The sequence below is a fragment of the Kogia breviceps genome, chromosome 2 (assembly GCF_026419965.1).
Source record: "Kogia breviceps isolate mKogBre1 chromosome 2, mKogBre1 haplotype 1, whole genome shotgun sequence".
Lineage (NCBI taxonomy): Eukaryota > Metazoa > Chordata > Mammalia > Artiodactyla > Physeteridae > Kogia > Kogia breviceps.
The window spans coordinates 139,735,141-139,758,642 of record NC_081311.1 but is presented as its reverse complement, the minus strand read 5'-3'; the positions used below and the strand labels follow the sequence as shown (position 1 = coordinate 139,758,642).

At 40.2% G+C, this 23,502-nt stretch overlaps 1 protein-coding gene across 1 annotated transcript in view; it reads right to left on the bottom strand.

The window, feature by feature from the left end:
* Positions 1 to 23,502, bottom strand: part of MYO3B (myosin IIIB) — a 473,243-nt gene that overhangs the window by 377,737 nt on the left and 72,004 nt on the right. The window contains exons 4-5 of the mRNA XM_059053510.2: positions 2,739 to 2,925; positions 1,873 to 2,007 (exon numbers count right to left, since the gene is read on the bottom strand). Of these exons, the coding sequence (XP_058909493.1) occupies positions 1,873 to 2,007; positions 2,739 to 2,925 (322 nt within the window). The remainder of the gene's footprint in view (positions 1 to 1,872; positions 2,008 to 2,738; positions 2,926 to 23,502) is intronic.

Below are 23,502 nucleotides of genomic sequence, written 5' to 3'. Positions count from 1 at the left end.
TAATCAGGGCTTCCCTGGTGGCGCAGTGGATAAGAATCTGCCTGCCAATGCAGAGGACACAGATTCGATCCCTGGTCTGGGAAGATCCCACATGCCGCAGAGCAACTAAGCCTGTGTGCCACAACTACTGAGCCTGTGCTCTAGAGCCCATGAGCCACAACTACTGAGCCCACGTGCCACAACTACTGAAGCCCGTGTACCTAGAGCCTGTGCTCCACAACAAGAGAAGCCACCACAATGAGAAGCCCACACACCGCAACAAAGAGAAGCCCCCGTTCTCCACAACTAGAGAAAGCCTGCGTGTAGCAATGAAGACCCAATGCAGCCAAAAATAAATAAATAATTAAAAAAAATTTTTTTTTAAAGAATACAATCAGAGACCATAGAAACAATACTTTCCATATCTCATGAAAATGAGCATTAAAAAAATTAACGTTATTCTAGAGCTTCATTGGCAGGATAAAATCTATAATATTCCCAGGGAGGGAGTGGGGAATAATAAAATCCAAAAGGTAATACTATGAGAATATGTTACATGACTTAACCAGCCAACTAAACAGACAAAGATGATTTCTGAAAACCAAAACCCCTTACATATTTATATTCTGAAGAAGGCAATTGATGTGACAGAAATGTTCCCTGCAGATTATTCCATTTGAATACAAGTAAATTCCCCATACATTGTTGCTATGGCAACCAGTATATACTGCCTCATGGCCAGGCCCTCCCAGAGCCAGGTGGAAGGTTTTTGACAAGAGACTCCAGACAGTGAATTGAGGGCTGGTTTCTCCTTTGTTGCTTCTCTCTTAAAGCTTTCACACATGTCCCTGTGCTCATGGATCACACATGTGACCTCAGGCACAGAGGCTGGTTCAGAGGGGCAGAGTCCAGGACAGATCAGGGTGGGCCTATACCCACCCTGAGGCAATACAATAGACCTGTCCTAATATACTAATTTCATATGTTGTCATTGTGTCTTTGCCATGTTAGTTCCATGGAGGAATTGTATTTGTGGGGAATGGACTCTTTTGAATCCAGTTACACACATTCATTCCCATTAACAAGGCAGAAAAAAGGCAAGACTGCACTGGATATAGTGGTGCTCCCTTCAGATTCTCTCTTCAAAGCAGATGCTGCCAGGAATATCAGCTGCTCCCTGCTCCCAAGTCCCAGTGGCACCTCTCACCAGGAATAGTGCCCAACTACAGGGAACTGCCTCCCCCAAGGCCACACCCCCTACCAGGGTGGCATGCACCAAGTGATTGGCTCTTGCAGAGATAAAATCCAGGACAACCCTACAAGAGGATCCCAAGTCTTCTTCTCCCTGAGGATGGGCTAAGACCTCTGCAACCACACTGATGATGTTTAATGTCTCCCTTGCCCAATCCCACCTTCCTTGCACATCTAGCTCCTGTAAGAACTCTCCAATAAACCTTCCATACACAATTCTCAGAGTCCGTTTTCAGGAAACCCAACCTAAGATGAGGATAAATGAACATGAATGGGCTGATTCAAACTTGGCAACCAAGTAAACCTTGTGTTAACAATTTTTGAAAATGAGTTGCATCAATCAGAAGATGTTTTCTGTGAAATTTTCCCAGCCTAGGGTAGAAAATAACCTTTTCCAACTGTGTTCCTGTATTCACTGAATTAGAAGAAGATTATTAAACCTTAGAAGCAGAGAAACGTGCACATTTTCAGCACACAGCCTACCCATAAGAAGGTGGAGAATACCACATCTGGTAAGGTACCTGTGCCATGCAGGAGAGACCACCTCCCCAGATGTGCACCTTACACTATTTAGGCAACAATGAGTCTGTTCACCCCTGGCGCTCTGTTTGAATTGCTGGTTACCCAATGGGAGCCTCTTACCTCCAGGACCAGCCACAGCTGTCCTCCCACACCATGATCTGCTTTGTAAAACATCCCATAAAACTTTACAACGTTGGGGTGATTCGGAAGAAACTGCAAAATGTTGTATTCTGCCTCAATCTCCTCATCCATATCCTACACAAGGTAAAAAGTGCATGCTGGATTCAGTATAATGTGAGAGGAAGGGTACAGGAATGATATCACGATCAACTAACCATTTAATAAAGCATATGTAATCTGTATTTTTAATGTCATCATTACCATATCTTGAAAATACCTAACAATGGACATTCAGATACCAACTAAAGCCTTCTAACTGTTATATCAATAAATGTCTTCATTATATATTCTTAATATTATAAATATCTTTTTTAAATTTTAAAAATGTCTGAATTTTCAAAGCATTTAAGGAGAAGTAGCTCAAAGTGACCCAACCAGGATAGGACACTTACAACCTCACTGTGGTAAACAGTGCACAGCATTATAGGCTCAGTATTCAGTGCTCTGAAATAGGATGCCAGGCTAAGATGACTGAATACCACAAGTCTGGGTCACTTTGTAACTTACAGAGAGATCAGCCTCTGTATAAACCCAACAAATCACTCTTTCCAAGAGATTAACATTTGAAGAGTCCAGGGGACCAAAATCAAAACAATAGTAAAATGGACAAAAGAGAGAATCAAGGGAAGTTTTAACTCCAAATGGAGTCCCTTCATTCAGATGGGCTAAGGAGTCATAACTCATTTTGAGATTTCATGCCAGGTTTCATTATCCCTAGAAAATCATCCCCAGAACAAAGAAAGAAGTTGAAAGTTCAGCATGTATGAAACACTATATTGTGGTTATAATTTATAACTGTTACTTACACTGATTGGATCTAGAATTTTTACTGCAGCCAGGCTCCCATCTCTCTTGTTAGTTACTTTGTAGACCTTGCCATAGGTGCCTTTACCTATGGTCTCTACAATTTCCCAGGTATCTGTGGGATCTGGAAGTGATTCAAGTCCAAGCATCGTGGCACTGTAATGAAACAATCCATACAGATGTTTCCTGGTGGGAAGAAAAGTTTGTTATGTGCAACAGATCACAGGATTAGTGGCATTGGGCTTTTGAACAAGAATATTTTTATTTCTTCAGAATCCAACAGCACATTAAAAGGATCACACACCCTGATCAAGTGGGATTTATCCCAGGAATGCAAGGTTTCTTCAACATATGCAAAACAATCAATGGGATACACCATATTAACAAACTGAAGGAGAAAAATCATATTATCATCTCAATAAATGCAGAAAAAGCTTTCAACAAAATCCAACACCCCTACAGAAAGTAGGCATAGAGGGAACTTACCTCAACATAATAAAGGCCATATATGACAAACCCACAGCCAACATCATTCTCAATAGTGAAAAACTGAAACCATTTTCTCTAAGATCAGGAACAAGACAAGGTGGTTGTCCACTCTAACCACTATTATTCGACATACTTTTGGAAGTTTTAGCCACAGCAATCAGAGAAGAAAACGAAATAAAAGGAACCCAAATCAGAAAAGAAGTAGAGCTGTCACTGTTTGCAGATGACATGATATTATACATAGAGAATCCTAAAGATGCTACCAGAAAACTACTAGAGCTAATCAATGAATCTGGTAAAGTAGCAGGATACAAAATTAATGCACAGAAGTCTCTTGCATTCCTATACACTAATGATGAAAAATCTGAAAGAGAAACTAAGGAAACACTCCCATTTACCACAGCAACAAAAAGAATAAAATACCTAGGAATAAACCTACCTAAGGAGAAAAAATACCTGTATGCAGAAAACTATAAGACACTGATGAAAGAAATTAAAGATGATACAAACAGATGGAGAGATATACCATGCTCTTGGATTGGAAGAATCAACATTGTTAAAGTGACTATACTACCCAAAGCAATCTACAGATTCAATGCAATCCCTATCAAACTACCAAGGGCATTTTTCACAGAACTAGAACAAAAAATTTCACAATTTGTATGGAAACACAGAACACCCCACATAGCCAAAGCAATCTTGAGAAAGAAAAACAGAGCTGGAGGAATCAGGCTCCCTGACTTCAGACTATACTACAAAGCTACAGTAATCAAGACAGTATGGTACTGGCACAGAAAAAGAAATATAGAACAATGGAACAGGATAGAAAGCCCAGAGATAAACCCACACACATATGGTCACCTTATTTTTGATATAGGAGGCAAGAATATACAATGGAGAAAAGACAGCCTCTTCAATAAGTGGTGCTGGGAAAACTGGACAACTACATGCAAAAGAATGAAATTAGAATACTCCTTAATACCATACACAAAAATAAACTCAAAATGGATTAAAGACTTAAATGTAAGGCCAGACACCATAAAACTCTTAGAGGAAAACATAGGCAGAACACACTATGACATACATCACAGCAAGATCCTTTTTTGACCCACCTCCTAGAGAAATGAAAATAAACAAATGGGACTTAATGAAACTTAAAAGCTTTTGCACAGCAAAGAAAACCATAAATAAGACGAAAAGACAACCCTCAGAATGGGAGAAAAGATTTGCAAACCAAGCAACTGACAAAAGATTAATCTCCAAAATTTACAAGCAGCTCATGCAGCTCAATATCTAAAAAACAAACAACACAATCCAAAAATGGGCAGAAGACCTAAATAGTCATTTCTCCAAAGAAGATATACAGATTGCCAACAAACACATGAAAGGACGCTCAACATCACTAATCATTAGAGAAATGCAAATCAAAACTACAATGAGGTATCGCCTCACACCGGTCAGAATGGCCATCATCAAAAAATCTACAAACAATAAATGCTGGAGAGGGTGTGGAGACAAGGGAACCCTCTTGCACTGTTGGTGGGAATGTAAATTGGTACAGCCACTATGGAGAAGAGTATGGAGGTTCCTTAAAAAACTAAAAATAGAACTACCATATGACCCAGCAATCCCACTACTGGGCATATACCCTGAGAAAACCATAACTCAAAAAGAGTCATGCACCACAATGTTCATCGCAGCTCTATTTACAGTAGCCAGCACATGGAAGCAACCTAAGTGTCCATTGAGAGATGAATGGATAAAGAAGATGTGGCACATATATACAATGGAATATTACTCAGCCATAAAAAGAAATGCAATTGAGTTATTTGTAGTGAGGTGGATGGACCTAGAGTCTGTCATACAGAGTGAAGTAAGTCAGAAAGAGAAAAACAAATACCATATGCTAACACATATATATATGGAATCTAAAAAAAAAATAAAAGGTTCTGAAGAACCTAGGGGCACGATAGGAATAAAGACGCAGATGTAGAGAATGGGCTTGAGGACACAGGGAGCGGGAAGGGTAAACTGGGATGAAGTGAGAGAGTGGCATGGACATATATACACTATGAAATGTAAAACAGATAGCTAGTGGAAAGCAGCTGCACAGCACAGGGAGATCAGCTCGGTGCTTTTTGACCACCTAGAAGGGTGGGACAGGGAGGGTGGGAGGGAGACACAAGAGGGAAGAGATATGGGGATAAATGTATACATATAGCTGATTCACTTTGTTATAAAGCAGAAACTAACACACCATTTTAAAGCAATTATACTCCAATAAAGATATTTTTTTTAAAAAAGAATAGTTTTATTTCTTAACCAGCAACCTTGTGGTACTTTTCTCTCTCTCTCTCTCTGTTTTTTTAAAAAAATTTCCCCTTCTATGTTAAGTAGATTTTTTTAAATGAAGGATATGAAGCCTCCTTAAGAAATGGGGGTATTGTGACCACCTAGAGGGATGGGATAGGGAGGGTGGGAGGGAGGGAGACACAAGAGGGAAGAGATATGGGAACATATGTATACGTATAACTGATTCACTTTGTTATAAAGCAGAAATTAACACACCATTGTAAAGCAATTTTACTCCAATAAAGATGTTAAAAAAAAAAAGAAAGAAATGTGTGTAGAAGATGGAGGGGCAGGCAACATGACTCTGAAACATCTTGAAAAACACAGTTCTAAAAGGGGAGATTATATCCACACAGCAGGAGGGAGTAAAAGGGCCAAAGAGGATGTTCAGTCATGACCAGACAACTGTCGTTCTAAGTTGCGGACTGGTGGCTGCTGCTGCAGGGAAAATAGCTGAAAACCAGGGGTCTGAGACTATGTACCCAGGTTATAGTAACCTTGACCAGACCTCTCTGATGGTCATTAGAAACTAGTGTCTATGTGCAAAGTCTGGGCTGTTAAGAAGGAGGATCTGGTGCCTGTACCAGGCACTGAAACCATGTACAAACCCCTGTGTCCCTGTCCTTTGAAGCAGAAGGCTTATGTTTAGTCTTCCAGGCCTCCCTTGAGTCTCAAAAGGCTGGCTCAAGAGTTAATGATTAGGAAATGTGAAGATGTAGAAACAAAGAACAGCTGTTGGACCGGGAAATTGGTAACAACTTAGACTGTAAATCCACCACACAGTAGAATCACTAAACTCCCAGTTCCCTGAAAGGTATGGACAAAGGCCTGACACACATTCTTAAGCTGTTTTTACAGGAAGCAGAGCCCCACCAGATGAAAACTGCTGACCACAAGAACATAGACCCTAGACTGGTTGAAACCAGAAGGTTGGCGATGCTTGAAACTTTACCTTGATGCCAACCAATCCAAGAACTGTGCAGGAGCTGATCATGCACCCTGCAGCTCCCTCCCTCACACTGCCTTTAAAACCCCCTCCCTGAAAGCCATCAGGGAGTTTGGGTCTTTTGAGCATGAGCTGCCCATTCTCCTTGCCTGGCGCCCTGCAATAAATGCTGTACTTTCCTTCACCACAACCAGTGTCTGTAGATGGTTTTGCTGTGCAGACCCATGTTTGGTTTGGTAACAGCATCAGTCAGTGCACAGTATCCATTGCCATCCAGGTCTTGGGTCCTGCAAGGATTAGCCAAGCCCAGATCCCATCCATACAGCAACAGCCTACTGTGGGAACCACACTGAATGGTTAACCAGAAGCTGAAAACTCACTCTGCCTTAGCAGTACTCTATTTAATAAGAACATGGCCCTGTGGAGTTTAAGTACCTTTAAGTACCAACAGCAAGCTTGGCAGGCAAACAAAGTCACCTGAGACTGATCCCACAAAAAAGTCCCTTCAAGTGTAGTTACCCCAAGGCTAGAAGAGGGGTCCCAACCCTAGGCTGCTTCTAACCCTAGGGGAGGGACCATCAGCTCCAACACAAACAGCCACAGCATCCAATCCCCATGCTGTGGCTTGGTGTTCACCCAAGGTGAGCACTTCTGCCTCATGCTGGGCAATCCAATTTGCACTTCTAACTCTAATTATCTTCTAAACTACATTCTCTCAAGACACAGCCTTTTGACTTGGAACAAAAATCCATTGTTTAATCCTTACCCTTTCTGATGGGGACATTTCAAAGATATTGAAAACCATTACCAAAACAAAACAAAACAAAATCCCAATAGCTGTTGTGTTGATACTGAAGGGGAATCTGTCTCTCCAGAGTTCACCTGGCAGGCATACCATGCTCTAAAGCTGTCTCCAACCAGCACCTCAAGAGCCCAGGCCAGGCTCACACTGAGCTGAGACAATGACCCTAAAAGGTCGGCTGGTCAAATGACTCCTGCCTTTCATCCGCTGGTTTCAAGATTCTAACGAAATCTAACCTTTCCTCCCGGCTAGTGTTTCACAAAATCCATCTTTCTCAGCACATGATTCACAATTCTTGCCATATGTGTACATTATCTGTGCTATTAGTTACTAAATACATTTAAATTATTTGCTTTTTCAAATAAATAAATGTCTTTTTAAAAATTATTTTTTGGGGCATGCCGTGCAGCATGCAGGATCTTAGTTCCCCAACCAGGAATCAAACCCGTGCCCCTTGCAGTGGAATTGTGGAGTCTTAACCACTGGACTGCCAGGGAAGTCTCATAAATGTCTTTTAAAGGCACTTTATATCTCTACCCTAAATCATTTGCCATATATCAAAATTAACAGCAGAAAGATGATTATGCTAAAAACAACAATTGTTCAAGTCCAGCCAGATACTGCTGCCCTCTGTTCTTTTGCAAAAAGGGAGATCATGGAGTGATGGGGTAGAATTAAAGCCTAGTATAAACTTTTCCCTTAAAGTCATCGGAAGACATGAAAAAGAATTAGCAAGGGAACAATTTTGTCACTATGTGATTCAGTGTCCTTTATTGCAAGATCACCAAAACCTCTGAACACCTTGAGAACTGCTCTAGGCTCTGCTTCTACAGGAGCAAAAAGCAGGACCAGCAGGGGGTGCTGGTCAAGGCCAGACAAGTGGGGGTGGGGAGGGTACTGAGAGGTCCTTCCTGGAGAGAAGAATCTGGCCCATCAGCCTAGACGGGATTACATTACACTTACCAGGACAGTCCCTGTTTCCCCACTTGCATCTGGGCTCAGCGCCGTGACACAGAGGCACTAAGTCAGACTGCCTTCATGATCCAGGCCCTGCCCTGACCAGCCTGGAGATTTGCCCATTTCTCTGGGCCTCAGTTTCTTCATCGGTGGGGCTGCTGCTGCCACCCACTTCACAGAGTTGCTATGAGGCTAAGAGGATGAAGATAAAATAAAGTGAGCACAGTGAGTGCCTGGCCAGTGTCACCTGCCATCACTAAGGCACGGCACCAAGTTCTGCTTCGGAATAGGCAAGGCTTAACACAGTTTCTTGTTCTGTTTTATTTTACCCTTAGCCACAGACAAAATGAAAAACATATTCGTTTTGCTCCAATCAGTTATTAGTTTCAAACAACTGGCTGAAATTAGGTGTGTGCAAGTGAAATTAAATCATACCGTGTGGCAGCAGGAGAGGACCCTGGAGGCCATTGAATCAGGTGGTTTTTCTAATGATTTGGGGCCACAAGACCCTTTTGTTACATTAAATCTCACTTAGAAGGCTGATGGATAAGCTGAGAGAAGCAGCGCCACTCTGGCTGAGAGAGGCTAGGGAAGCAAGTGCCTGCCCTGTGCCTTCCGTGGGAGACCAGCAGGGTGACCAACCACCCTGGTTTGCCTGGGCTGCTCAGTTCAGCACTGCAAGTTCCATGTCCTGGGAAACCTCAGAACTAGGCAAACCGGGATAGTTTGTCGCCCCAGTCTCTGGGATCTCCTCTGAGCACTATTAGAAAATCAATGGTTAAGTACCCTCTACCACTATCACCTCACCCACTGCTCTGGGCTAAACTGTATCTCACCCCCCGCACCCCAAATTCATATGATGAAGTGTCTTGACCTCTAGTACCTCAGAATGTGACTGTATTTGGAGACAGGGCCTTTAAAAAGAAGTAATTAAGGGAAAATGAGGTTATGGGGCAGAGGGGTAGGGCAGGAGTTAATCCGAATCACCAGTGTCCTTAAAAGAAGAGATGAGGGCACAGACATGCACAGAGGAAAGACCATGTGAAGACAGAGGGAAGGTAGTCATCCACAAGCCAAGAAGAGAGACCTCAGAAGGAACCGACCTTGCTGACGCCTTGATCTTGGACTTCTAGCCTCCAGAGCTGTGAGGAAGTAAAGTTCTGTTGTTGAAGCTACCCAGTCTGTGGTACTTTGTTATGGCAGTCCTAGAAAACTAATAGACTTTTAACTTACAGATGAAGAAACTGAAGCCCAGATTGGTGACAGGACTGTTTAGTAGAAGTACAGGAATGGGAATCCAGGCCTCCCTAGGCCCAAGACCTTTGTTCCACAGAACAGAATGAAGGGAGTCATCTGATTAGCAATGGTTCTGACCAACTGCACCAAATACGGAAAAGTTCTGTGGGGGAAGTACCCTCCCACATGGAGGCCAAATGCCTCATGGACCTAATGAACAGCGCTCTCTGCTCCCTGAAAAACAAGAAAAACTCACCAGAGCGATTCCTCTACAGTTGGCACCAGTAATGGGTGAGCAGGAGGCACGCTCATCAGGTCCCACTCCACACCCATGATGTCCATCCGGACACTCAAAGACAAGGTTAAATAAAGGTGCAACAGAACAGGTGCACATTAATAGGGTTGCCAGTCTTCTCTCTTTAAAATCAACACCCGACTCTATAAACTCTCTGATGATTGATTAACAGCCAGCCCGAACAGTGGATGCTTATATAGCCCTATAAAGATGCTGATAATCGCTCGTGGAGGCGGCCCTTCAGACAGCCAAAAGCTGCTCCTGGCCAGAATGTTAACCTCAGGGTAGACTGTGCTTCTGCCCGTGTCTGTGTCTGGGGCCTCATGGAACTAGCCAGTGGTGACCAAAGAAGGGTCAGGAGCAGTCCGGAGTGAGAGGGATGAACCTGGGACCTCAGGACTCTACAGAACCCTCAGAAGTCTCCTCAGAGGTACCTGGGTTTCCTGCAGTTCCCCAGATGGGGCCTCCATCATTTATTTGGACACAAAATGAAAGGGTGACCTCAGGAGACTAGAAAACTCAAGTTACATGGGCTACTCTCATTGCAAAACAAATAGAAGGACGAATTTATCTGGGAAGAGGTGAGTGATGGCATTTGTCAGCACAGAGGAAACTCATGCAATTTACACACCAATTCAGAAGTCCTATGGGCCTGGACGTGTCTTGCGTGTGCGGCTGTTCTAAAGTGAAGACTTGATGAATATGCTTTGATTTTGCATGTAGCGGTATTACGGAAGTCAATGCCACAAAGAGATTCCTGATCAAAGTCACTACTCTCTCAGAGCAAGATTCTGCTCTCCCCCATCTTCCTGTGGCATCCAAACCCTCCCACTATGGGGAAAGTCCCACTATGGGGATATCTTTCATCTAGGAAAGATATCCCCATCCAGTAAATAAGGGTAACACAGGTATTAAAGGAGTATTTCCCTATCTTTGCCCATACATCGCTATTAACCAAATATCTAGGAAATACCCAACTTCTCATTACTTAGGCCACTAGATAGACAGACACGCAGATAGATAGACAGATAGATAGATATTTAATAAGAGAATTTAAACAACAAGGTCCTGCTGTACAGCACAGGGAACTACATTCAATATCTTGTAATAACCTATAATGGAAAAAGAATCTGAAAAGAATATATATATATATTTTTTAAAAATATATATATATACCAATCACTTTGCTGCACATCAGAAACTAACACATTATAAACCAACCATACTTTAACAGAAAGAAAAAAAGAGACTTTATTCTTGTGGTAACAGAGTCCCTTGGAAGTTAAGAACAATAGTCTTTTTCTTGTTTTGTTTTGTTTTGTTTTTAGAAAGCAAACTCCTAGAGTCAGAGGCCATGTCTGTTTGCAGCAGTTGGGAAAGCAGGCTGTCAATAATATTTTTTCTGTTGATAAGTACAAATGGACTAAAAATGACCTCTGCTTGCAACTAACAGCAGGGGCAGGTCTTACTCCATCACAGAACACCTCAGCTCCAGATCCCTCTACTGCAAGAGAGGGGCACCTTGCCCAGGTTACACTTCACACTGCATTGAGGAGTTTCCCATATGGCTGTAAACTAATAGCACATCTGCTGCTTTATCTTATCAGGATTGAATGTCTAAAGACTTCCGTAGGAGTTCTGGTTTCAATTATCAGCAAAGGATACACTTTTTAAAATAAGTCAAAATATTCCATGCTTAGGTTTTATCAAACATTATACCATAGAGATTTAAATTCCATACATTTCTAGCATCACAAAAAGAAAGTCAGGCATTATGCATTGGCCAAAAAAAAATTAAACCTGAATCTAATCAAGCATCTAGATTACCAATCTACAGGAATAACACAGGTCAGGGCAACATGCTAGGCAACACCATAGGTGTACAATAAGCAAAATCCAGACTCTAAGTAAGAAACTCTCCAGACAAATGACCCAACTTCTTCAAAAACTAAACGGCAAATAAAAATAAATAAACTGAAAGGCATAACCTCAGGATTAAAAGATGCTTAAGATACATACCAAATGTGAAATAAAGGGTGGATTCACAAAAACAAGCTAAAGAAATAACAGTTATGAGATCATTAGAACACCAACTAGTTATCTGATGGTATTAAAGAAACATTGTTAATTATGTTTTAGTTGTGATAACTGTATTTGTGGTTGTGTTTTTAGTCCTTATCTTTTAGCAATACATCCTGAAATATTTACAGGTGTAATAATATGCTGTCTGGAAAAATATGAGTGGAAAAAATAAGGGGCATTCATGATGCAATACTGACCATGGGGGAATATTACTGAACCTAAGTACGTGAGGGTTCACGGTAATGTTGTTTACTTTCGTATGTTTTTCAATTCCTTATTTTAGAAATTATGAAAAGTTTTAAAAATTCTGTGTAATTAACATATGTCAATGTACATTCTAGTATTCATACATGTGGTCAGCCCCACCTCTTCCTGAACTGTCTCCCCACCACCACCCTGGATGATACTCTAAAAAGTCTCTGGACAGCTTCATGTAAAAGAATGAAATTAGAACAGTCTCTAACACCACACACAAAAATAAACTCAAAATGGATTAAAGACCTAAATGTAAGACCATATCCTATAAAACTCCTAGAAAAAAACATAGACAGAATACCCTTTGACATAAGTTGCAGCAATATCTTTTTGGATCCATCTCCTAGAGTAATGGAAATAAAAACAAAAATAAACAAATGGGACCTAAAAGCTCTTGCACAGCAAATGAAACCATAAACAAAATGAAAAGACAGCCTTCAGAATGGGAGAAAATACTTGCAAATGATGCAACTGACAAGGGATTAATCTCAAAAATATACAAATAGCTAATACAGCTCAGTATCAAAAAAACAAACAACCCAAAAATGGGCAGAAGATCTAAATAGACATTTCTCCAAAGAAGACATACAGGTGGCCAAATGGCACATGAAAAGATGCTCAACATCACTAATTCTTAGAGAAATGCAAATCAAAACTACAATGAGGTATAACCTCACACTGGTCAGAATAGCCATCATCAAAATGTCTACAAATAAGAAATGCTGGAGAGGGTGTGGAGGAAAAGGAACCCTCCTACAGTGTTGGTGGAAATGTACCACCAACATTCCCAACCAATGTACCAATGTAAATTGGTATAGCCACTATGGAGAAAAGTATGGAGGTTTCTTAAAAAACTAAAAATAGAGCTACCATATCATCCAGCAATCCCATTCCTGGGCATATATCCAGAGAAAACCATAATTCAAAAGGATACATGCACCCCAATGTTCATTGCAGCACTATTTACAATAGCCAAGACATGGAAGCAACCTAAATGTCCATTGACAGATGAATGGATAAAGAAGATGTGGTATATTTATACAATGGAATATCACTCAGCCATAAAAGGGAATGAAATAATGCCATCTGCAGCAACATGAATGCAACTAGGGATTATCACACTAAGTGAAGTAAGCCAGACAAAGAAAGACAAATATCATATGATATTGCTTACATGCGGAATCTAAAAGAAAACATGATAAAAATGAACTTAAACACAAAACAGAAACAGACCCACAGACATAGAAAACAAACTTATGGTTACAAAAGGGGGAAAAGGGGGGGTAATAAATTAGGATTTGGGGATTAACATATACATACTACTATATATAAAACAGATAACCAACAAGGACCTACTATTATAGCACAGGGAACTATACTCAATATTTTGTAATAACCTATAAGGGAAAAGAATCTAAAACAAATAGTTGTATATGTTTGCATAACTGAATCACTTTGCTGTTCACCTGAAACTAATACAACACTGTAAATGAGCTATACTTCAATAAAAATACGTTAATTAATTTTAAAAAGTCTCAAAGTTTCATGTGGGCTAGCACTTTACTCATGTAAGAAATAGTAAACCACTAATATAAGACCAACAGAAAAACACCCTGGCATTTGATTCTAAAGCACCCACACTCATATTGTCAGAAAGTCACCTTCCCAATTCACCTCTAGGTGACTGAGGCACAGTTAGTCCCCCTCGGTGGCTAATGTCCCAGGCCAAACTGCCGCTAAATGCAGAACTGTAGTTAGGAGAAACTAATGAACCGCTGAATGGCACAGGAAAATCAATAGGCAGAAGGCAAGTCACCTTCTTCCGCCCGTCCAACTCCTGTTCTTTTTTCCTGAAGGAGGAAGAGAGAAACAACATCAATATGCAGACACAGAAATGAACAAAAAGATCTGTGATCTTTTTCATCTGGTCCATGAAAAAGAAACTGCCCAATGGCATGAAGCTGAACCTGCCCAAGGCTAAATGCAGAGTCACATACCCACTAACTAGCTTCGTGGGTGGCCCCTAAGCAGCTAGAGGGAAAAAGAAGGATAATCCAAAGTGAGCCTTGGCTGTGGCAATAAAAGGAAGCCATGGAACAAATTTCATATGGTGCCCTTAAAACTGATATGTTTAGTGAAAAAGAAGGAAAAAAAAATTAATCCAAAGGAAAATGGTACTCCTAATAAATTTCCTGCTCATTCAGCTGAATCTTTTCAGAGGCCCTACGAGCTGATAAACCACAAGGGGTCGAAAGTAAATAGATGAGCTCAGTTCTTCCAAGGTTGAAGTGGGCACTAAACATCCTCACTGTGAAGTGTGGCCATTTTTTCCATGTCCTACTGCTCTTCCCTTGTGCTTTGCCCATCACCTCTGTGGATTAATCAAAAACTAGACTTGGCGATTCCAAGGTGACTGTACCTCAACAATAGGTTATAGATTAGACCAACCTACCATAAAATTTATTACTTATGCATTTAGTAAGTAGTTATTAAATGCCAATTGTATGCAAGCCCTGGACTAGGATCTACAAGAAATATAAGGAAGAATAAGAAGCTCCGCTTTGCTTTTAAGGTTCTAAACTTGTTTAAGAAAGCTTTATGACTTTTGGGGTAAGATGTAAGAGTGAAGTCAGGTATCGAGTTTCCCTAAAACTAAGTGAATGAACATTGTTAACAAAAAAATTGAGATCCAGCAAAGAAAACAAAACAAAACGTACAGCAGTAATCAAACAGAACAAGGGATACAATTTCATGCCACAATCTTTGAAAAGTATCGTTTGGGGAAAGTGAGAGATGGAATATACCAGGAATGACTGCTCTTCTCAACCCAGCTCTCTCTCTTCTCCCAAAGTGTGGTGAGTTTGGGAGATGGTGATTGGACAAAATTCTGAAAAACCTCATTAACACTCCCTATTTAGAGAGAAGTAGAGACAGAGGGTGAATTAGCAGCAGGGAAGTGGGTCCAGGCTCATCACTTATATATGCAATAAGAATTTAGTAGGAACCTTTTGCCTACATTACTCAAACGAAGCTTTGTATGTCCTTAAAAGAAGTAAAAGAAATAATCAGGCTCTATTCTAAAACAAGTTACATTTCCAAATATATGTAGGAAAAGATGCCTCCTGCCAAGTAGAATAATGCTAGCACAGCATTTTAAACAATATTTTGGAAAGAAAAGCAAAGTCAATATCCATCAAGCATGACTGCCCCTAATGTCCAATACCTTGTACTTCAGAAGGCAAAATGAACAGTCCAGACAGACAGATGTTTCCTGGTAAAATTACTGAATATAAAGGATAGATAGAATTTTTCAGGTACAGAGGAGACACACACACACACACACACAAATACATACCCCAAAACAAAATGAAAAGCAAACAAAACAGAACAAAAACTCAGGCTTCTCTCCACACCAACACTCAATACTCAATAGAGGAAAATCTGCAATCCACCTGTAATATATGTGTACAAAAGTTTGAGAGAGAAAAAAGTATGAACAAATATTTTTATATTTAGCCAAAGTGTTGTTTAAGTATAAGGACAACAGACATTTTCAGACATGCAAGAGCTCAGTGACTCCATGAGTCCTACTTAAAAAAAAAAAAAAAAAAAAAGACAAGTCCAAAACCCAGCAAACAAAGAGAATAATGTGGAGCTCTAGTAAAAAGCCTGATAGGGATATCTGAACCTATTTATATTTAGAAATTATGCAAAGCAGCAGTATGAAGTACATTTACAGAGAGAACTGTTATACATTTCAGCAATAAAAAAAAAAAAATAAACCAAATTCATGGGAAGGGGAAAGTTTCTCTACTTTCTAAAGATGATAAATCAAGAAACTGAGATTTAAATATACTATTTAAAATTATAAAATTAACCAAGTGAAATGACAATATTGATAAAAGTAAGGAGAAAGCCTATATGTTAATTTTCTCACTCATGTCACTGAGTCAACAAATAATTGATAAATAGAGGTTAAAACCACTCTACAAAGTTATAAAAGGAATCTCTGAAAGACCAAAAAATAGACTATAAATCCTTGACACTATCATTAAAATGTACACGTACTCATAAAGACACATATGTACACCATATGAAGAAAAGACAACCCATGAGGTAAGAGACAGGGGGAGCATTAAAGATAGAAAATATAATGTAAGTTAAGAAGCATTAAGAATGTAAACATTTATTATATCAATAAATATAGGATTCTTTAATGAGAACAAACCAAATCTATAAAGATCCACACTAAAATAAACTATCTAGGAGTCTTCATGACTCAGAAAGGTTAAAAGTAAAAGGAGGTCAAAGATAAGCCAGTCAGATGGTAACAACCAAAAAAATCATAGTATTATTAACATCAGAAAAGAGTAAATTCAAGGCAAAAACTATTAAAGAACATAAAGTGTTATTAGTACATTCAGAATAATAATTGAGCAATTACTGTGCACCAGGTACTGGTCTACACGCTGTTAGAATACCAAAGTTTAAATCAGTAATGAGTGTTATAAATCTTTCAGCACCAAAAACAAAGTGTTAAAATTTATAAAAGCATAAACCTCTATAAGAAATCAACAAAACACAATAAGAGTAACAGATATTGTCAGTCATGACAGAACAAAGAGACAAAATAATATGAAATATGAATCATACAATCAATATGGTTAACCCAGTAGATACATATCAAAGTGCATAATCTAACATAAGACTTCTTTTCAAGCACTGATGGGATATTTAATTTTAAAAAGAAAGAATACATTAGTCCACAAAGTAAAGTCTTGATGCATTCTAGGAAAGTGGAATTAGAACAATCTTCCCTGACCATACTGCAGTAAAACTAAATATTAATAATAAAAACAAGAAAAAGCCTAACTACCTGAAAATTTTAAAGCTCTTTCAGATCTTGATGCAAAGGAAACAGTTAAAACTGAAATTAGAGTATATAAAAAAATAACAATATTAAAGTATGTAGCAAAAGATTTTAGAAGTTGGGCTCAAGGTAAAACTTTACCAAGCAAATTATAATAAAAATGTATTTAAAAACCATTCTATTTAGAAAGATAGAGATGGCGCTTCCCTGGTGGCACAGTGGTTGTGAGTCCGCCTGCCGATGCAGGGGACACGGGTTCGTGCCCCGGTCCGGGAAGATCCCACATGCTGCGGAGCGGCTAGGCCTGTGAGCCATGGCCGCTGAGCCTGCGCGTCCGGAGCCTGTGCTCCGCAACGGGAGAGGCCACAACAGTGAGAGGCCCTGGATCAACAAAATTAACCTAAGGAAAGTATAAGAAAAAACAAAAGCAGAAACTAATGAATTACAAAACAGAAAAATAAGAGAATACATAATTAAAGGTATGGTTATCTGGGGAAAAACAAAATAAAACAGATAATAATAAACCAGTTTAGCCAAGAAAAGGAGATTGTTTCTAATAGAAAACAAGATACAATCTCAAGGTCCATCATTATGGAGAGATTGTGTGATAAATCCTAATAATTACATAAAATGAAATACCATCTAGACACATGTAACCACTTAAAAGAAAGAAGGTAAGTCTGGTTTCATCTAATATGGAAAGAATGCCTATATGTACAATTACAGTTTTTTAAAAGTACTGAACAATGTGTAAAGGTAACTTTTGCACAAGTAAAAATAAAATCTACACTTATAGCCATTTTATGTATATGTTTATGTGTGTGTATCTCTCTCTGTATGTGTCTTCCTACATTTTCCAGAAGGCTACAAACTCAAACTTTAGGGAAAGGTACCAGGAGTCAGAGAGATTGGAAAAGAGAGAAATTAACATAATTTTTTAAAACTTTATACTTATCTATACTAGTCATGTTTTGCTGGGACATACATTATTTTATTTTAAAAGATAATTTTTTTTTTTTTTAACAAATAAGAGATCTCTAGAGAGGAGATTATTCTGGCCCAGATGCATGCTGAAATCATGCAAAAGCAAAAACCACATGAGGCTGTAGAAGCCCATCTTGAGAAGAACAGGAAAGCAGAGAAGTAAAAAACCAAAGGACCATGCTTGACAGAGGACTGGTGAGTGGGTTCCCTATGAATCCTGTATCCAGGCCCTCTGAAGCCTGCTGAGCTTTGTTGTCTGTCCTTGAATATCCATGAAATTTTCCTATTGCATTCTTCTAAGAAGACCCCCTTCTCAAGAGCCATTCTGAGTCCCTCACAGACTAGCTTTAGTTCCTAACAACCCCAAAGAAGCCTGGCCTGTACCACTGCTGAATACCCTGTGTTATTCCATAGTGGAGGTGCAGCCTTACCTTGCTGAAAATAAAGCGATCTGAAGCTCGTACCCCATGAACTCCTGCGGTCAGTCACGCCTAGTGAGTATGATTTAAATAGAAACTTGTCCAGCAACATTTTGTACTTGTAAGAATATTCATGATGAAGATATCCATTTTTGAGTATGTTACTCAGAATATTTTGTCTATATGTTATAGTATGTTCTATACAAATCACAAATCATAGAACAATGGCTTTCAAAGCTAGAGAACAGCTTTTAAAAAGAAATCAGAAGAGTGAACAGTGAAAGTTCACAGGAAATTAGTACAAATATTAAATATAATAAACATGCAGAGACACACAAAATAAGAAAACATGTAGTACATAAGCATGAACAAGTTAGAGAATAATTCCAAACTAACATATAAGCAAGTACATGATATAACGGCCAAGGCGGGTAAGAAAGAAACTAGGCCCATTTGTAGGAACTGACTTCTTCACAAACAACCTGTCTGCACATGGTTAGATAGAACACACTCAAGGACAGCACAGATGTCATCTCTTCTGGGAGGCCTTTCCTACTTTTCCCAGTAGAGGTGCCCTTTCTTAATGGTCTCACTGTATTATGTACTCTTTTCTAGGAGTTATCACATTGCCTGACATTTACTGTTCACATGTTGGTCTTCTCCACCAGTGACTCCTAGAGGAGGCCATGCCTTAATAATTTCCTCTGCCTCATCGGCAAATACCCAATGTATAATAAGTGCTCAGTAAATGTTTATTTAACATAGGATTAAAAATCAGAATTTTAAAAAACAATGAGGTTTTCTCAATTTTAAAAACAGTTCTAGTTTCATAAAACACTAAAGAAAATAGACAAATAAAAGAATAAAAATATTAATACTCATAAAATTCCACCATCCAAACATAACCACTCTTAACTGTAAATATCATTGCAGATACATACACACACACACACACACTCATATACACTCATATAAAGATGAATGGCTTTGTTTGTTTGTTTGTTTCACAAGGCTGACCATCAGGTTTCTAGCCCAATCTCCTTACCGAATTGCTATTTCAAAGGCTTCTATCAGTCATGAAATTCAAGACACTTAATCCTCATCCTCACCCTCCAGGGCATCAGCCATTGCTCACTGCCTTTACCTTTCTAAAACACTCCCCTCCCTTTGTTTCCTTTACATCTTACTTTCCTGGTTCCTATCCTGCCTCTCCATTCTCCCATTAATGTGGACATTTAAACTGAAGTCCTGCCTTCAGTCCTCCACTTGTCTTCCAAATGGCTCATCTACACCGAAGGTTTTAACCACCATGCCTTGGCACGTGGCGCCATCTTTCCAGCCCTATTTCGTTCGATTCCTCTGGCCCCAGTCCAGGATTACTAACTGCTAGCCACACATCTCCACTTACATGCATAGCACATATGAAACTAAAACAACCACCTGTGCTTCCTCAAAGCCACTACTCAACTCCCAATGTCCATCAGGGGTCCCATCGTTTTCCTGGTAGCCCAAGCTACTGCCTCACTCTCACATTAGTCAGCCATGAAGCCATGTCCATTCTTTGTTCATTCCTGTTGCCTCCATTTTCATCCCCGCTGCTGCCACCTCTATGCATCTCACAAGGGATGGCTACAAAAGCTTTCTTGTCTCCCTTCCTCTAGTCTCCTTCTATTACAACTCCAAATGGACCTCACAACCAGATACAACATCCAAAGCCATCAATTCACTCATGTCACAATCTTGCTTAAACAAATAACCTGTGACGGCTCCCCATTGCTAAATTAAATAAAGACCAAATTCTTCAAATATTTAAGCAACCTAAATGCAGCTTCCATTCCTGTGTCAAAACTCCTTTCATTTCCTTGTGTCAAGCTTATAATGAATTTCAACCTAACCCCTTGCCATTTCCTGAACCATCCTTGGACGTCCACACCTCTGTCATTTTGTCCAGGTGATTTCTGCCCCCAGGAGTGCTCATTCCACCACATCCATTAATCAAGAATCCTGCCAGCCCTTCAAGAGCCAGCTCTCATGTTCCTTAACCCCTCCACAAATAGGCAGCACCTCCTCCTCTGAAACTCTATGGTGCTCATATATGAGGAGCTGTCCTGTGGTGTTGCTCTGTGGATAAACCTCAACACCCAAACAGGCCCTGGGCATCTTATAGACAGAGACTGTCTAATTCATATGAGTCCCCTCTGCACTTGCATCAGCTGTCACTCAACAAATATTTATAAAACCAAAGAAGAGGATGAGTGCAGTTAAACAGAAAGGGCTGAATCTTGGAGTCCCAAAGCAAACACTTAAGCTGACCCTGAAGAAAGTATACGCCTTGAATTAGTGGGGATTGTGGAAAAGACATTCAAGAAAAAAAAAATTAATGGAGGCAGGTTGGGCATTTTCAACAAGAAAGGCCTTCACTGTGCAGGGCTGTCCTGCAAATATCAGGATCCTGCGCCCTATGTCATTCTGTGCCAGCTGCCCTTCCACTGTGACAACCACAGACAGCCCCCGGCCCTGCTTCCAGGTGAGAAGGATTAATTGAAGGCGCTGCAGAGTGAGCTATGGGCACTGGAGAGGGAACTGCTGGACCCTGACAAGATTTGACTGGATCAAAAGAATTACTTCCTTTGAGGAGGTGAGAAGAAAAACACCCAGCACCATCTATCCTTCAACCCCTCCTGCTGCTGTGGAGGAAATAAAGCAACTGACAGCCACTCCTTTTCTTCTTTTTTCCAACAGCTTCACTCACACACACACTGAGAAGCAGTGAAAAATAAGGTGAAGACCGTGGTCTCCAGCCCTGGGTTCAAATCTCAGCTTTTACATTTACTAGCTTTGTTGGCAAGGGGAGAATTGCTTAACCTTCTGTGCCTCTGCTTCCTCATCCATTAAACAGAAATAATGAGAGTACGCACCTTTCAGAGTTGTGTGGTAGTCCCAGCCAACAGAAAGCACAAAACACACTGTTTATTATCACATCTTGGAAAAATCCACTAGCGAGAAAAGAGAGGAATATCACCACTACATACCGTTTTAGTAACCAATAAAACCTCTTCCATCATAGAGAACATTTTCTGAGTAAATACTAGATGCTGGACACAATGCCAGGTGCCGTAACTCCATGAGACAGTAACTATTACTATTTCCACTTTACAGATAGGAAAACTGAGGCATTGAAAGGTTAAGTAAGTTAAGCTGGGAGCCAGGATTTAAATCTTTTTGTTTACCCCACTCTGACTCATTGATTCAACTAATATTTGATGAGCATCTACTAAGTGTTGGGCACTGTTCTAGGTGCTGAGGATACAGCAATGATCAAAAAAGGCTAAAACCATGCCTTCGTGGAGCTTACATTCTCGTAGGGGGAGAGAGAGAATCAACAAAATAAATAAATATAATAAATAGATGATGGGTAGTGATCAACTGCTAGGAGACAATTAAGTAGGGAAGGTGGATAGAAAGAGTGGTGGTAGGTAGGGGAACTGCAACTCTAAAATGCGCGGTCAGAGAAGCATCATTGAGCAGGACGCATTTGAGAAATGAGAGGAAAGAGGTGAAAGAGTAAAACTCTTAGCCAGGTGGTGGGGGTGGGAGCCATTCCAGATAGAGGGTATAGGAGGTCCAAAGGCCCTGAGGCAGGTGTTTGCCTGGCTTACCCAGGTAATAGCAAGAAGCCAGTGCAGCTTCAGTGGAACAAGCAAGGCAGAGAAGTAGGAGTTGGGGGCAGAAAGATATGGGGTGGGGAAAGAAGATCATGTAGGTCTTCATCAGCCTTATTAGGTAAGGACCTGGCTTTAACTTAGACAGATAAAAAGCTGTTGGTGGGATTTGAGCAGGCAGGACATGATCTGACTTATGTTCTAACAAGTTACTCTGGTGGCTGCATGGAGAGTGGACTGAAGGAGATGTCACTTGGAGGTCCCTTAAGAACAGCCAAAGTTACTGGCAAGAACAAAGAAGCAACAATGTCTTCCTCAATTCTAGCAGGTGTGATCACAATGGACTTTTTTTTCAGAGCAAAGTGCTTGGGAAGCCTCTTTCCACTCTATCTAAGATGTTTGTTGAATACATAGGTCATAGGGAACCCTCATCAACTTTACTGTACTGGGATGCTTTCTAAAACAAACTGTCAGGATGCACCCACAGCAGCTGGCTGGAAATTGCTACATTCTCACCCATCACTCCTCAGTGTTTCCCTCACTTTGGGAGGTGAAGCTGAGTACAGAACTGGTTGTCCAGTCTTAGTACAAGGTAGGCCTGCTATGATCGGAACATTAGAACACTGTCGAATGGTAGGACAAAGTCCAAAGAGAGCTAGGCTTAAGCTTAGCCAGATATTCCACAAAATGTATATTGACACCTACTCTGAGCAAGTCAATGAGACACTCTAAAATAAATCAAATTCAGCCCTGACTTAAGGGGGCATACTGTTCAGTATGTGAAAGGATATGACTTGAACACAAGTCACTAGACAGCAATAAGTATACACTACACATGATACACTATATAGTATATTTACTTGAATAGAGTTATATAGTTACTTATAGTTACTGGAATACTTGAATACAAGTAACTACACTGCAAAATAGAAAGGGACAAAGGTCCCATAAGGAGGGAAACAGTCTACCCAGCCCAGAGGATCCAGGGGTGGCATGTGACTTGGCCTTAAAGAGGAAGCGGGCACTAGAGACAAGGAGATGGGCAGCAGGAGAGATGAGAAAGTGGAGGACTCGGGATGGGGACAAAGGTTGGGAGAGTTCCAGGAGACCCACAACATATTTATAATGAAGATTCTGGGCCCACTCCCAGCATTGCTGAGTTGATGGGTGGAGAAATCTGTATTTTCAGCAAGAACCCTCAAGTAATTCTAAAGCAGTTATTTCCCACTCAACTCCACCTCCGCCTCCACTTTGAGAAACACCAGTAGATATGAGTTAAAACCACCCCATGTCGTTTTCCTTATTATTCTCTCTCATATAATCCTGTTTATCTCCTCTACAGCACTAACTATTATAGATAATATTTATATATCCGTTTACTTACTATTGTTTCACTCCACAGGATATGAGCTCTATT